The sequence below is a fragment of the Thermobia domestica genome, chromosome 1, assembly GCF_964235325.1.
Source record: "Thermobia domestica chromosome 1, izTheDome1.hap1.1, whole genome shotgun sequence".
Lineage (NCBI taxonomy): Eukaryota > Metazoa > Arthropoda > Insecta > Zygentoma > Lepismatidae > Thermobia > Thermobia domestica.
The window spans coordinates 56,167,568-56,182,242 of record NC_137454.1 but is presented as its reverse complement, the minus strand read 5'-3'; the positions used below and the strand labels follow the sequence as shown (position 1 = coordinate 56,182,242).

At 35.3% G+C, this 14,675-nt stretch overlaps 1 protein-coding gene across 1 annotated transcript in view; it reads left to right on the top strand.

Annotated features, from left to right (window-relative positions):
* LOC145683124 (pseudouridylate synthase RPUSD2-like) overlaps positions 1 to 14,675 on the top strand; it is a 102,944-nt gene that overhangs the window by 58,321 nt on the left and 29,948 nt on the right. Inside the window, exon 5 of the mRNA XM_081754508.1 lies at positions 7,985 to 8,072. Coding sequence (XP_081610634.1) covers positions 7,985 to 8,072 — 88 coding nt within the window. The remainder of the gene's footprint in view (positions 1 to 7,984; positions 8,073 to 14,675) is intronic.

Below are 14,675 nucleotides of genomic sequence, written 5' to 3'. Positions count from 1 at the left end.
ATTTTTTATTGCAAGTCACTTTGGACCTTATGCAGAGTCGTTTTGACGAATGATTAGTCATACTAAAGTCTGACTACTGCATGGAACATATGTTAATCGAACTCTTTAGTATGGCACTAACCATGCGTCAAAAGGACTCTGCATAAGGCCATTTATGTTTGTGTGAGGTTAGAGCTGTGATTAAGACCAAAATAATATGTATTGTCTCTAGTATGTGCATATGTACAGTATCTGTGCTTTTGTTGCAGAGAAGTTTGTTATAAAACTATGCTTTTTGTAGACAGAATCAGCGAAAATTGAACTTCTTTCGCTTCAAACTAAGGGGAGAAAACCTAGCTAAACGTATAGGGCCTTATGCAGAGTTGTTCTGAAGATCGATTAGTGTCATACTAAAGTGTTCTACTAACATGTGTTTCCTGCAGTATTCATGCCTTTAGTATGACGCTAATCATACGTCAAAACGACTCTGCATAAGGCGAATAATTTTTAACTGGTTCATACTAGCTTTGTTATTTTAAATAACTTAAACTAGAAATGCAAATCACCGAACAAAGTAAAGTTTATTAGAATAATAAATGTGTAACACTTTCTCCTACTAACTGAACATATTCAATCTTATGCAGAGTCGTTTTGATGTCTGATTAGCGTCATACTAAAGGCCTGACTACTGCAGGAAACAAATGTTAGTCGAACTCTTTAGTTTGGCACTAATCACGCTTCAGAACGACTCTGCATAAGGCTCATTATTTTTATCAGTCACTGTAACAAAGAAGAAGGAGTTGCGTATAAGTATAAAAAAGGTCCTAGAAACTAATCCTGAGCGCTGATTGGCTGGTCAGAACGGACTCAGCCAATCATAATAGAAGTTGCCAAAAGTCAAAACAAAGACCATAAATCCCTTTCCCTTTCTTGTCCGGCAGAAAATAAGCTACAAATTAAGTTTCTTTCCAATACTTTGCTCCACTGTTCGTCAATTTTAAGTCGTGCATTGCAATTCATAACACAGCTTTTTTTTTTTCCTTCCACTTTCTTACTAGCGTCTTTTGTTCCAGTCCTAACAATTCAACCTCACGTCAATTAATATTATGTCCCGTGTCCCTCGCGTCCTTAAAATTGACGAATAGTGGAGCAAGTTATTGAAAAAACTGAATTTCTAGCTTATTTTTCTGCCGGACCAGGGAAGGAAAGGAATTTGTGGTGTTTAGTTTCATTTTTGTCAACTTCTATTGTGGTTGGTTGAGTCCGTTCTGACCAGCCAATCAGCGTTCAGGATTAGTTTCTAGGATCCCTTTATATTTATACGCAACTCTCTCTCGTTCGTTACGGTGTCTGTTGAAGCAAATGTGTTCAGTTATTTGGCAAAACTGTTACACATTTATTATTTTTAAATAAACGTTGCTTTATTCAATGATTTCTATTTCTAGTTTAAGTTGTAATTCTTATAACCAAGAATTAGTATATTAGGCAAGTTTTCTACCCTTAGTTTGAAGCGATAAATGTGTAGATTTTACTGATATAACTTCCTTCAAGAACCGCCACTGGAACACTATTGGAAAGCGCATACTTACACAGACATACAAAGCTAAAAAATAAAAAAAAAAAGGATTCAGTTCTCTTATGTTTGTGGGACTTTCTAAGATCGAAGAAAACAATGGAATATGTACTAATATGTAATATTTACGATAAATTAACGCTCTTCTTTTGGTTCCATTCATTCGTCATTAGTTAGTACGTTATCTCAACCTAAATATATATTTTTTTTAATAGTGTGACCACAGAAAATAAAAGTTGTTTCCTATTTCTATTTTCATGACGGTTTGTAAAAATTCTAGAGGGAGGATAAAGTTACCCGTTCCAGAGATGAACATTTTCTTCCACAGGGAGGATAAATTTTTGTCAGGGGGGAAATCCTTGGTATCCTTCCCTTGTCAATTCACCCACTGTCAGCGTCATTCTTTTGTATAGACGAACAAAGAAGTCTCTGCTCCAACAAAACTGTCACATTTCTCTCTACAAACTCCATATTCTGCTTCCACGTTCCCCTTACCTCGGCTATTGCCACAGTGGTCGTTCGATTCCTTGAAAACACATCTTAAAAACCATAGGTGCATATCTGTTGTAGATTGTTCCTTATGTCTCTCTCACTGAAGTGCAAGTGACAATCTTGGATAATATATTGGTTTTTCTCATTCAAACAGCGTTATTGTTCAATGGGTACTAATTACATAGTGTTGTCAACCGCAGCTGAAACTATTATGTCAATCACAGAAGAATGAAGAGAAAGCAAAAACAATTTACTGTCACTACAGTACGGACAACGGACAATGAAAGAGAAGTCTTGGGTCCCCAGAAAGTTCTTATATTTTTTCTTTGTATTTTGATGCGCTGTCGAGGTTCTTTTTATATATTCCATTGGTAACATATTCTGCACTGACAAAGGTTTTTATGCCGGACTCAATTGCAATAATTATTTAATTGTACGTCAGTTCCAAATTGAAGACTATGGAATAGGATAGGTTCAGCCTTGATATATTAATACCTTTGTGTACAACCCTGTTCGTCAAAGATGGTAACAATCCATATTTTCAGAGTCAAATTTTAGCATAAGCTTTATTTACGTACTGGATGACTTTTTCAAACAGCTAATAATAATCAGCTAAATGATGTGTTCTTTACCGTAATTAATTCTTTATAAGAGTAGGCATGCTTTCGTGTAAAATTTATCTTACATGTCTTGTGACTATTTCTGATACAATGCCTCAAATAATTGTTTCAACCGACCGCTAGCATTCGTGGGATCGTTGATTGAAGCTTTAGCATTAAGGCTACGCGGCATTTAGATCCACGTTATAGTGTAGTATACGAATTGCATATAATCCAACCGAAAATTATTATCATTTATGTGACGAACTTTTAGCAAATCAAGGAAGTGTTAGGTTGAACTATGCATAGAAAACAGCGTTTGTGTGAATGACAGTAATTGCCTTCGTACATGCAATGATGGAGTAATCACTTATTAAGTCTATTTTTAAATTAAATATGAGAATGACAAGAAATTAGTATACTAGTATTTATTTGTTTGTTTATTTGGTTTTGTGCTAGTTTGAAAGTTACCGTATATATTTCCTCATTTCAAGGAATGCTCCTTCCTCACGCCGGCCGTCTGTAGTGATTCTTCAGTAAGACTTTTGCAAAACACCCAACAATTACTAGGAGGCCATTTGCTACCTTATCCCCCGAGAGCACATCTATGACAAGATACCATTATGTAATTGGTGATAATGTTATTATATGATATATATAATACATTGAAACTTCTTCCTAAGTCGTCGTTGTGTTAACTGTCTCGGTAACATTTTAATTGGAAAGAGGTGGAGAATAGCGTCAAGCTATTTCCATAGTGTAAAGCCTAAAGTTTAGTAATGAGCTTAAGGAGTTACTAATACGCTGGTTCAAATAGATTACCTGTATTTGTATAGGGACGTAGCCAGACCTTTTCGTGTTTAAGTTGGCAGAAGTTGACAACTAAAATTACAAACACAAACCATAATAAAAATAGAGCGAAATATCCATCATGGCTTGTGGGAAGTATATACTCACAAAATCCGTTCGTGCAGGACTCAAGCTGATTTTGTGAATAATAGCTTCTACAGCAGATACCATGTAGATATTTTAGTTTTATATATACTGTAGATATTTATATATACCTACAGCTATATAGAGTGATAAAATCACCAATAATAATAATAACTAATTCTTCAGTATCGAGAAAGAGAAATCGATCCACGTGAATTTTAAAAATTATTTTCCAGATATGATTACTATAATGTTGCAATGTTAATCATTGTACTTTATTCTTTCAATATTATTGTATTGAGAGAAATTGTTCACAAATTATCCATAAATATTTTGTTTGCGTAATTCACAAGAGAAACCAAATAACTTCGAAATTTGTTTTCGTAGACTAGCAATGAGGAACCTTACTCTTTTGGCAATTATGCATTTAGTTCATAATAAATTACCATAATTATACAGGATGGCGTCGAGCCGAGTGACACATTTTAAACATGAATATTGCGCTAGCGTAATAACGTTAGTGGGATGGGAGCCGAATGAGGAAAGAAAGCTACTTTATATGGTCAGTAGCAATGGAGCATTAGAGCACAGAACATGGTGTTACCTCAGTTCGTAGGTTTTACGAAACTAAGTCTGTAGCCAGAAGTGCAATGTTTTGTAGACAAAATTTTAATGTTGATCGATACTTATAGAAAGTTTCCGTTTCGTACCACATTGGCTTGGGTGAAGAAGTTTGAAGGGACTGGTAGTGTGTTGGATGTGAAACATGGAGCTCCAATAACAGTGTGAACTGCTGAGAACGTGGAGAGAGCAACATTAGTTTCGCCTAAAAAAACGTTGCACTTCTGATACAGACTTGGTTTCGTAATAACTACGAACTGAGGTAACACCATGTTCTGTGCTCCAAGCTCCGTTGCGACTGCCCATAGAAGGTGGCCTTCTTTTCTCTTTCGGTTCCCACCCCGCCAACCAATATGTTACTACTCCCGCGCAATATTCAAGTTTGAAACGCATCAGTCGGCTCGGCGTCACCCTGTACACAAAACACAGTTCCTGTTCTACTGACATCTGATCAATCATTTGTCTCTGTAAAGATTATGAATTCGTGATCCAACCAACACTTCACAATGCATTAAAACATCTCTGACAACGAAATGTGTCAATAGATGTTAGTCGGTGCAGCGAAATACTGTACATCAATAAATGCAAATGTTAAAATCTCATTGAAACAGTGAACCTTTAAATAATCCGGGTCTGATTCAACCCAAAAATGTACCATTGTTTACTTTTCTTTGGGCAGATAGTTATTCTTTGTAAAAATTTCTTAGTATAGTGTGTCTTTCCTGGTTTGAAGCAAGTCGAGTTTATTATAATTATGTATCGTAAGTTACTAAAATTTATTCATTCTCCTTAAAAGTACTACTGTTTCTGACTTTAAAATCTGAAACAGCACTGGGTCAGATCCGACCCGACGGTTCGTCTATGGCCTTATGGTGCACCATACTAATGAAGGGTTAACATCAAAATAAATAGCCCTTTAAATTTTAGATCGTTTCATTTATTTTGTATTGTAATAAAAATTTCTACACCAGAACACACATCACTGTACAATAGAATTTCTAGTCTAATCATAAAATTTACTTTCCTCGCGTGTTACTCATGGTTTGTAGGAAACTTTGTCGTTTTATTCTTGTTGATACTGTTGTGTGGTAATTTAATATTCAAGGTTTTAACAAGTTACACGAATTCTGTTACTGTTTTGCGGAAGAAAGCTTCTCCTCACCTTCGTCTTCTTTGCATTGTTGCATATATTTTTGTACGTACCAATGATAGAATTGCTTTCTTTCAGGAAGCTTTGTCCGCAACTCTCAGACAATAGATGACATTTCGAACCCAGCCAAAATTCACAAGTTCTTCTTGAACTTTATATAGTAACATTTTGCTTTGGCATTTCCAATGTTTTCAATCATTTTCATCTTTACTTGCTCTTCGACTAGGTGCGTTTAGCCAAGTGCTTTTGAGTGGATATATTGTTCGTTTTCCACTCTTTCCCTCATTTCCTCATGGTTTCGCACTTGAGCTCATACTTGAGCATTACTCATAGTTGCGCAACTAGATTACGACTTTATACATATATATAAACAGAGTTTACAATATATAGCATTGATATTTTCTCAAGGTAGGGTGTCATATTCTATTATGAAATATTTGTAGATAGTGTTTAGCTGCCTCCAAGGAATGGATTGTTCCTAGCATCACAGATAGTAAGCCTAACAAACAAAATGAATATCTACCACACTCTTCTGGTCACCATCAAGTATAACCTTCATTACAGACCGGGTTTACCCTTTGGGCCGGTCCCTTGTTGCACCGAACTATCAGATATTTATTGAAACGGCAGCTGACAAACTATCAGTTTACGAAAACTAAAGACCCAGTGCTGTTAGTCAAGGGCGCCGATTTCTCTGTAAATTTGGGGGGAGGGGTACTCAGACGCAGAAGGTATATGAGGATGTTAAGTCAAATTGCATTCAAATTATGCCAAATATTGTATGGTCATAAATACACTAGGTGGCCCACATGAGCTTTGGGGGAACCTGGCCCCCCAGGATCGGTGCCCTTGCTGTTAGTTCCGACCTGGTCCCACTCACTTGTTTATCCGTGCTGACTTTGAAGCACATTGTGTTAATGCTGTGTTATAATTAAGCGGATATCCCTGACTTCCCCAATCAGTTAACAGCTGGGAAAATATTGTGCGTATGGCGTTGTGTACTAGACGTAGCAACAGCAGAATGTGAAGTGATCAGCAACCAACGATAGGCGCGCTGTCTTCTGCTTTAGACCGTAGTGCTACTGATTGGAAAACGGTTTATACAGTGACACGACTTGAGAAACGGTTATGTAAATCACTTCCATGTAGTTTCCGCATGAAACCTTGATTTTTCATAGTATGTAATTGATACAAGACAGTCACATCAATACAATTATCAAAATGTTTGTGAACAAGCACGGATCTAGGTGGAATGACTGTACAGTCTGTTTGTAATTTTCTCCATTCTGAAGTACGGGGTTAGCATAATTGGTTAATTCATTTTGAAAAGGTTATATTTTCAAAAGTATTACACGAACATACATAAAAGATATATGAAAAAAAAAACACACACACACAAACTCACCAAGTTTTATACACTCTCTACAAGTGGTCAGTATGTGCCCCTTTGGTGACCCGACACACGTCCAGACGACGTCTTTTTTCTTGCTTTCCCTCCATTTTCGACAAGTACTAACCAGTGTTTGTAGGTTTCCTTAAGAAAATTTCCCTCAACTGACTCAAACTTTTCTCTTTTCTAATCAAATTTCCCTAGTTTATTGAATGTCTAATTCCTACGACAGAAGTTATGTGATAAGATTAATTTAGCTGTGTTCAAGGAAGTGCCAACCAGTTTTGTTGTATTAATTTGTTTTTTGCTTCTATATATATATATTTTTTTTTTTACTTTCTTCACTTTTTTTTAAAACAAAAAATACACCCAGTGAACATTGGGTGCAAATTATGCTACTTTGAACACACACACAAACTGTTACTATTGTATTTTTTTTTCTGAAGAACAAAGACAAATTTAAGCATTTATATTGGTCAGTCAGTCAGCGCATAAATTTCCCCGGATTTTCACGTTTTTATCGAAAAATTCTTTTTTTCCCCTTTTGGCTGAATATACCTAGAAATTTCCCTAGATTAGGGAAATTTCCCTCAAACTACGAACACTGGTACTAACCTCGTACTGCCACACTGCCACTCTAGATCGACAAGATAATGGACTCGTGCTGCCACCTGGAATACACAATACAAACTTGTTGAGTTTGTGGTCCTTTTCATGTATTTTTCACGTGTACGTACAATACTTTTGAAAATATAGCCATTTCGAAATGAATGAATCATTTATGCTAACCTTGTACGACCAAATATCACAAATGCTAGTGTAATTTCAGTCAACGAAGCCTTAGAGACCCCTAGAGTTTGCACATAATGATGAAGATCTTCCGGCTCTTTTCTATGTAACGTGTTTACAGATTTTTAGTATAGCAACATTAGTATTTTCAGTTTGTAAGGATTTTTCAGCAGATACAATTAAAGACATACTATTACATATAAATATATATTTATAGCTTAAGTTGCTGTCTCTTGCTTTATTAGCAATGCAACATGGTACGTCCAATTGATTATTATTATTGGATTAATTTGTGTTTTTCTTACGTGTTGTTTTTCCCCTTACTGGCCTTTCTTTTATATTTAATGAAACACGAATATAATCATGTATCATATGAGTATGAATTTAATAATTAAAAAAAAAAAAACTTGTTGTTTTTACCTCCCTATGTGATAACATTTGTATATTGTTTATTTCAGGCATGAAGTACCTGTTACCTCCGACCCTATTGCGATACTTCACATGGATGAAGATTTAGTGGTTGTTAACAAACCTGCATCTATCCCTGTAAGTGGCATAAAGACTGCCAACATCAAATACATTCTTAAGACAATAGCCAAAAAAAAAACAGCATGAATATAGATTACCTTGAATACTATCCTCGCACTCTGAATACCAGCAAATAATTTACATCAATAGGAACGATTTTGAGGGGACATTACTAATCTCTCTCCTTTTGTTTTGAGTCTTTGTCTGTATGTTTATATATATGTATGTGTAAGTGAAGCCAAATTTGTGAGTATTTATTATGTTAAGAAAGTACTTGCAAAAGTATAACATACAGCTATGCTTCTGATACGCAGTGGTAGTAGCATATACGCCAAGAAGAGCTGATGACTGCTTTTCTTTAAAAAAAAATAAAAATGCTTTGATTAATACCAATACTAACATCTATAAGAACCTTATTAATCCATAGCTCAAATCTATATGACAAAATGGCTAAAAAAAAATGCTCTTGATCTAATTTACAGAATATTCCTTATTACGTATTTTAACTATTCAGTATTTAAAGAAATATTTTCTTTCTATCCTGTACAACAAAATATACGAGGATAAGTCAAAAATTATCCGCAATGTAGCTATAATTTCTCTTACATTGTACATACTGACTTCTGTCTTTGTTTATTTTATTATTATGTTGTGGTCATGCTACGAAAGTTTGATCCTAATTCCTCCATTTGTCTTCCTTTTATTTTAGATAGATCATGGCCACTCCATTAGAAGTTTGCACCAAAGAGGAACAACGAGCAGTGATCCGGTTTTTGTAGTCGAAAGGTGTATCAGGGGCCGCAATCCATCAAATACTTTCGGCACAATACGGGAACAGTGTCTTGCTGCAACAGAGTGTCTACGAATGGATTGAAAAATTCAAAAATGGTCGCTCAAGTGTTACGCACAAGGAAGGATGTTTCCAATATTTCGATTTATTCGTAGACACTCCGTTGCAGCAAGACACTGTTCCCGTATGGTGCCTAAAGTCTTTGATTGGATTGCGGGCCTTGATACACCTTACGACCACAAAAACCGGTCACTGTTCGTTGTTCCTCTTGGGTGCAAACTTCTAATGAAGTGGCCAACTGCGACAAAAGGAAGACAAATTGAGGAATTAGGATCAAACTTTCATAGCATGACCACAACAGAATAACAATAAAATAAACGAGGACAGAGGTCGGTATAAACAATATAAGGTAAGTTATAGTTACATTGCGGATAATTTTTGATTTACCCTCGTAAAAACTGTTTTCGTTTTTCGTTGCTTCAATGGAGAAATTCTTGTGAATATTGTGTCCAAAGTCGTAATTTTCTTGGCCAAGACAACCGATAAACAGTTAACGAATACGATTTTCTACGGGTTAGAAATTATGTTGTTTCCATAATTATAATAATACATTATATTATTATTTCTTGGTATCGTATTTCTAAGGTAATAATACGTATTTCAAGCCATGTGAGGCCAATTTATTTATCATCTACTTTGATTCGCAAATCTGTTGGAAAACACCCGAAAGATATTTGCGTTGAATGTTGTAAACATAGGGATGTTAAAGTTGGCGAAATAATGTTTACAGTATGTTAATTACTATTTTACTGTGGGGTAGACTCCAATCTGACCTCGAGGACTAATGTGAAAAGCAGTGTTGCGTGTTGCCTGTTTTATGATTTCCGACACCCTAGAAAGCACGTAATGTGTAAGAATTAACGAAAACAAATATTTGTATTACACGCTTTGTTTACTTGTTTAAAGAGCATATATCTAGGTATATCTCGTGCTTTGTGACTCGTATGATGTGTTTAGTTCAATGTCGAAGAGGTAAAAATTAGGACGACATATAGGGAGCTGTTCTTATTGAAAGTACAAATTAAATATTCCAATCTAGCTAACTCTACCTGAAGGAACTCTGCGGTTCATCGCCACAGAAACAAAATCTCGCCATTGGGTTCTACCTTGTGTTCAGGTGTACTTTCGGCGGGCTTTATTCCTCCCCTTCACTTTCCATGCTAAGATAAATTAATTTGTGACAGGAAAACAATGATCGTCTGTCCTTCCGTAGGCACATTTTTAGTATATTATTTGACAATAGAAGCGTGCAGGAATGAACTGTCCGCCCTCCTCCTTTTAGCGATCCTCAAAATATTTTTATAATAGTGAAAATAAAATGAATACTTTTTTTCAAATATATTTTTTTTCTGGAATAATACCCGAAATAATTCTTGTATCTTGTAAATCTTTGTTGTAATGTTTTTTCATGGTTGGCCGTAATCAAACGTCAAACTGAAACAGCACTTTTCTTTGAAATATTTTTACTTCAAAATTATTTTTAACATCATGTCGATAGCTAAAATCATATATGGTAGGCGCAAAATGGGAGATCCATAGCAACAAATATCTATGAATGACATAATACCCCTTTCCAAGTGGTATGGTAGTATATACTGGTGGTATGTAAAACGATAATCATGTCTGTTCTGCTGTATGGTTACAAAACATAATCTCTTACTCTGAGGGAAGAACGCAGACTGAAAGTGTCTGAGAATAATGTTTTGAAACAAATATTCGGACCCAAGAGGAACGGGAATGTGGAATGGCTGAAATTTCATAACGATGAACTGCGTAATTTATACCGTTTACCAAACGTTGTTTGAGTCATGAAGTCTTTGAGGCTCAGGTGGGTAGGCCATTAGGAGGACTTAGGCGCAGATGGGAGGACAATATTAAGAAGGATCTTGAAGAAATAGGAGTACAAAATAGAAATGGATCCAGTTGGCCAAGGACAAAAGTCAATGGAGAACTTTTGTGAACCTCCGGGTTCCATAGGGCATAGAGTTAGTTTAAAAATTCAAAAAGGATATCAAGATAAATGCACAAGTCTGCATACCATGAACTCTTAACAACAATGTCGATTGTTTCTTGGCTCAAACTACAGCCGACTTGCAGGCCTGGAGAATCCATCGCTGCAAGGTAACAAGACCCAGAGTTTAAATCTGCCTCAGTCTACTGTCAGCCACAACCTCCATGGTTTCGAACATTCTTCCGTACTACACGAACATAGAACAAACTACTGGAAACTGTACGAAATATACTTCAAGGGAAAGGAGTCAAAATGGAGTATAGTTGTCACATTTGATGAAGGCTGCATTTATTTAATGCGTAGTAATAACGTTCGGGCAGTTACATACTGTGACATCTCTAACAAGGGTCGTACCGAGTTCTACTGAAATTGTAAAGAAGATTTCCAACAGAGAATTGTCATTCTCTCGTATACAGTTGATAGAAGAGGAATTTGGAGGTACATATATTGGACAAAATCGTGAAGGTGAATTCATCCCTCGTTTGTATGGAACCAACAAGAATCAACTGGGGATCTACATAGACAAGAATCAGCTGGAGATCTACAGATACCGTCCAGCTTTACCATAAGGAAAATAGGAAACGAATCCATGTTATTGCCTTTCACGACATTCCTATCAAAAGTCCCGACGCCAGCGAATTGATTTCTGCGCATTTTGGATTGTTAAAACGACCTCTACAGCATTTCCCTCACTAACCTTCGGAAAACCTACAGGGAGGAATGGGATCAAATTCCTTTGCATGTGGCCCAACGCAGTTCGTAGCAGTGGAAAGTGGGTGTCGGTATAGTCCATAATGCTGGTATTCCAATATAACACAGTAGAACAATGATGGTGGGGCGGATTTTCATAGGGTAAACTGTTAACTTTGAAAGTCAGAGGATATAACCCGATCAGCTGTCTATGAAAATGAAATGAAATCTTTAAGTTTACATCCCGTGATTATGCCGGCTAGATTAAAGGAGATAGTGATGTTGAGAAATGAATGAAATGGTGGAATGGAGAAAGTGAGAGGAAACGGGAGAATCCCAAGAAACCCTACGCACATGGTGTTTGTCCACTACAAAGCTCACTTGGCGTGAGTTTGGATCAAGCCAAGGACCCCATGCACTAGAGATGAACGCTCTACCACTTAGCCACCTCGACCCTCGATCAACCGTCTATATCATTCATTCGGGCGGTTCATCAACATCTACTTCATCACCAGACACTTCAAAATTTAGTCCTCGCCATTTGTCTGTAGTATCACAAGCTTTAGCTTGGTTCCACCTCTGAAGCTTTACTGCAACAGCTGCTAAAATTACAATTGTGAGTGCGTTTTCGTATTATCTTCACAGATTATTTGAAACCTTACCTCTCGTATGTTCATACACAGTACTTAAATATCATAGAACCACTATATTAAAAATAGTTAATTATATTAAAATTCCTTCCACATTGGAATATTAAACTTATATTCTCTTCATTGCACATTATATTAAATAAAATATTAGACAAATTAAAAACAGACAACTGAAAATTTAATTCTCAGTTAAAGCTCTAATATACGAATATATATATATATAATATACATACATACATACACACACACACACACACACACACACATATATATATATATATATATATATATATATATATATATATATATATATATATATATATAATATACATACTAGATTCTCAATTACTAATTCCTGAGTAATTCGAAACTGATCTAAATCAGGAAACTAATTATGTGAAATTGATCTAATTACCACACTGTTATTGTTATTTGTTGAGAATTTATAATTCAGAACGTTCTTCTTAATTTACATTTTATGTTTAATGTAGATTATACAAAAGAAAGAGAAAAAAAAAAAAGCTTCTGAGAGCTCGAGGGCAGACTGACAATATCAACAGTTTATAGTTATTTGTTGCATTTAATTATTCTTCTGTCAAGGTTTTATTTAATTATTGGAAGTAATTTCAACTCATTTCCTTTTTCGCCAGAAGCCTTTGTGTGCATTTGACATTCTATCATAATCAAACACACATATGCATGCATGTCATGATAATAAATACGTATTGATTATTGTAAATTCGCGCTTACGGGCACTAACAACGTTTGAAAAGGCAGTAATGTAAATCCACTATGTAAATGTCTACATGGCATTAAGTTTCAAATTAGCGTAATATATCTTTAAAAAAATTAACCAATATCATAATAAAATTTGTGTTGTGCATATGTGAGCAGTGTGCACTAAGATAGGCCGAAAACATTCAATTTTTTTTTTCAAGTTATAATACCGCGCAAAAGTTGCGAATTGGGGATACTAAAAATAGGTAACAATAAATAAATAAAATAAACTCGGTTTATATGTTCCGGTCGCGCATGTGCTCTAAAGTTTAACGAAATTTACAAAAATTCACTTTTTTACGACAATTTTTAACATTCTTAAATTAACCTCTTCCCAAATGTAATAGCTCAAATTCTTATTTATTAGAATGACACAAAATAATGTTTAAATATTTAAATCCATCAACGTCTTCTGGTCGAACATTACCTTCAAAGTTAATGAAATTTTAGAAAATAATTTTCAAATAAAGATACGAGAGCACAGTTCAAGGAAAAAATACTAACAACTTACATGTTTTTCTTTATTGAGGCCAAATTTAAATATTTAAAAACAAATTATTTTAAACCATTAGTACAATAAAAATATTGTAGAAGTGTGGGTTGTTCCAAATTTTGGCGGGACCACGGTGGCTCAGTAATGGAGTGTTCGCCTCTGATGAATGGATTCCAGCAGCTAGTTCGATTACAGCTTGCGCCAAGTGAGCCTTATGGTGGACAAACACCGTGTGCACGGGTTTTCTCGGGGTTCTTCCGTTTCCTCTCACTTTCTTCATTCTACCATTTTTTTTCATTTCTCATTATCACTGTCTGCTTTAGTTTTGCCGGTGTAACTGTGGGACGTAAAACTTAAAAGATTTCATTTCATTTTTCAAATTTTGGCACACTTTAGAGCACGTTCGTGTCCGAAAGATATAAACCAATTTTATTTTTTTTATTTTACTCCTTTTCAGTCTTCCCAATTCGCAGCTTTTCTGCGGTATTAAAATTTGAAAAAAAAAAAAAAAGAACTTTTTTCGGCCCACCCTAGTATGCACCCCACTTTTTCTTATTTTAGACTTCCAAACTATCTTTTGCTTAAATATAAGAAATTGTATACATAGAACGACCATGTCAGTTCGTCCGTCCTTCTAGCAAGAGACATAAAAAAAATAGTAAGAGATAACGAAAAACGACTTTTAATATGGAATCTGTGTCCCAAGAATAGGTTTCATTTTTGTCATTATTATCTTCATACTGGAAGTGCTAAAAATCTTCCATTTCCGGTTTCAGTATTGATCACAATAGAGCACAAATTATAATGTATATATTATATGAGTGGTCCAGTTCCAAAAGGCTCTTACAGCAAATCAAAAATAAATAAATAAATAAATAAATAAATAAAACAGAAAAAAATGTAGGATCTGCATGTTCTATAGAAACGGGAAAATGTGGAAAACTTGGAACATCCTTAAATATTTCCAATTCTACGAAACGCATCGATCCTACAGTTTCTCTCGGTTCTCTAAGATTTGATATAGCAAATGTACAAGAGTCGTTTTGAACTGGACGACTCATATATACCCTTATGGCTGTACTGAAACTGGAAGAAGTAGGTTTAGAGATGTTGTGCTTACGTACTTATGCAACACGAAGTTATGAAGGAT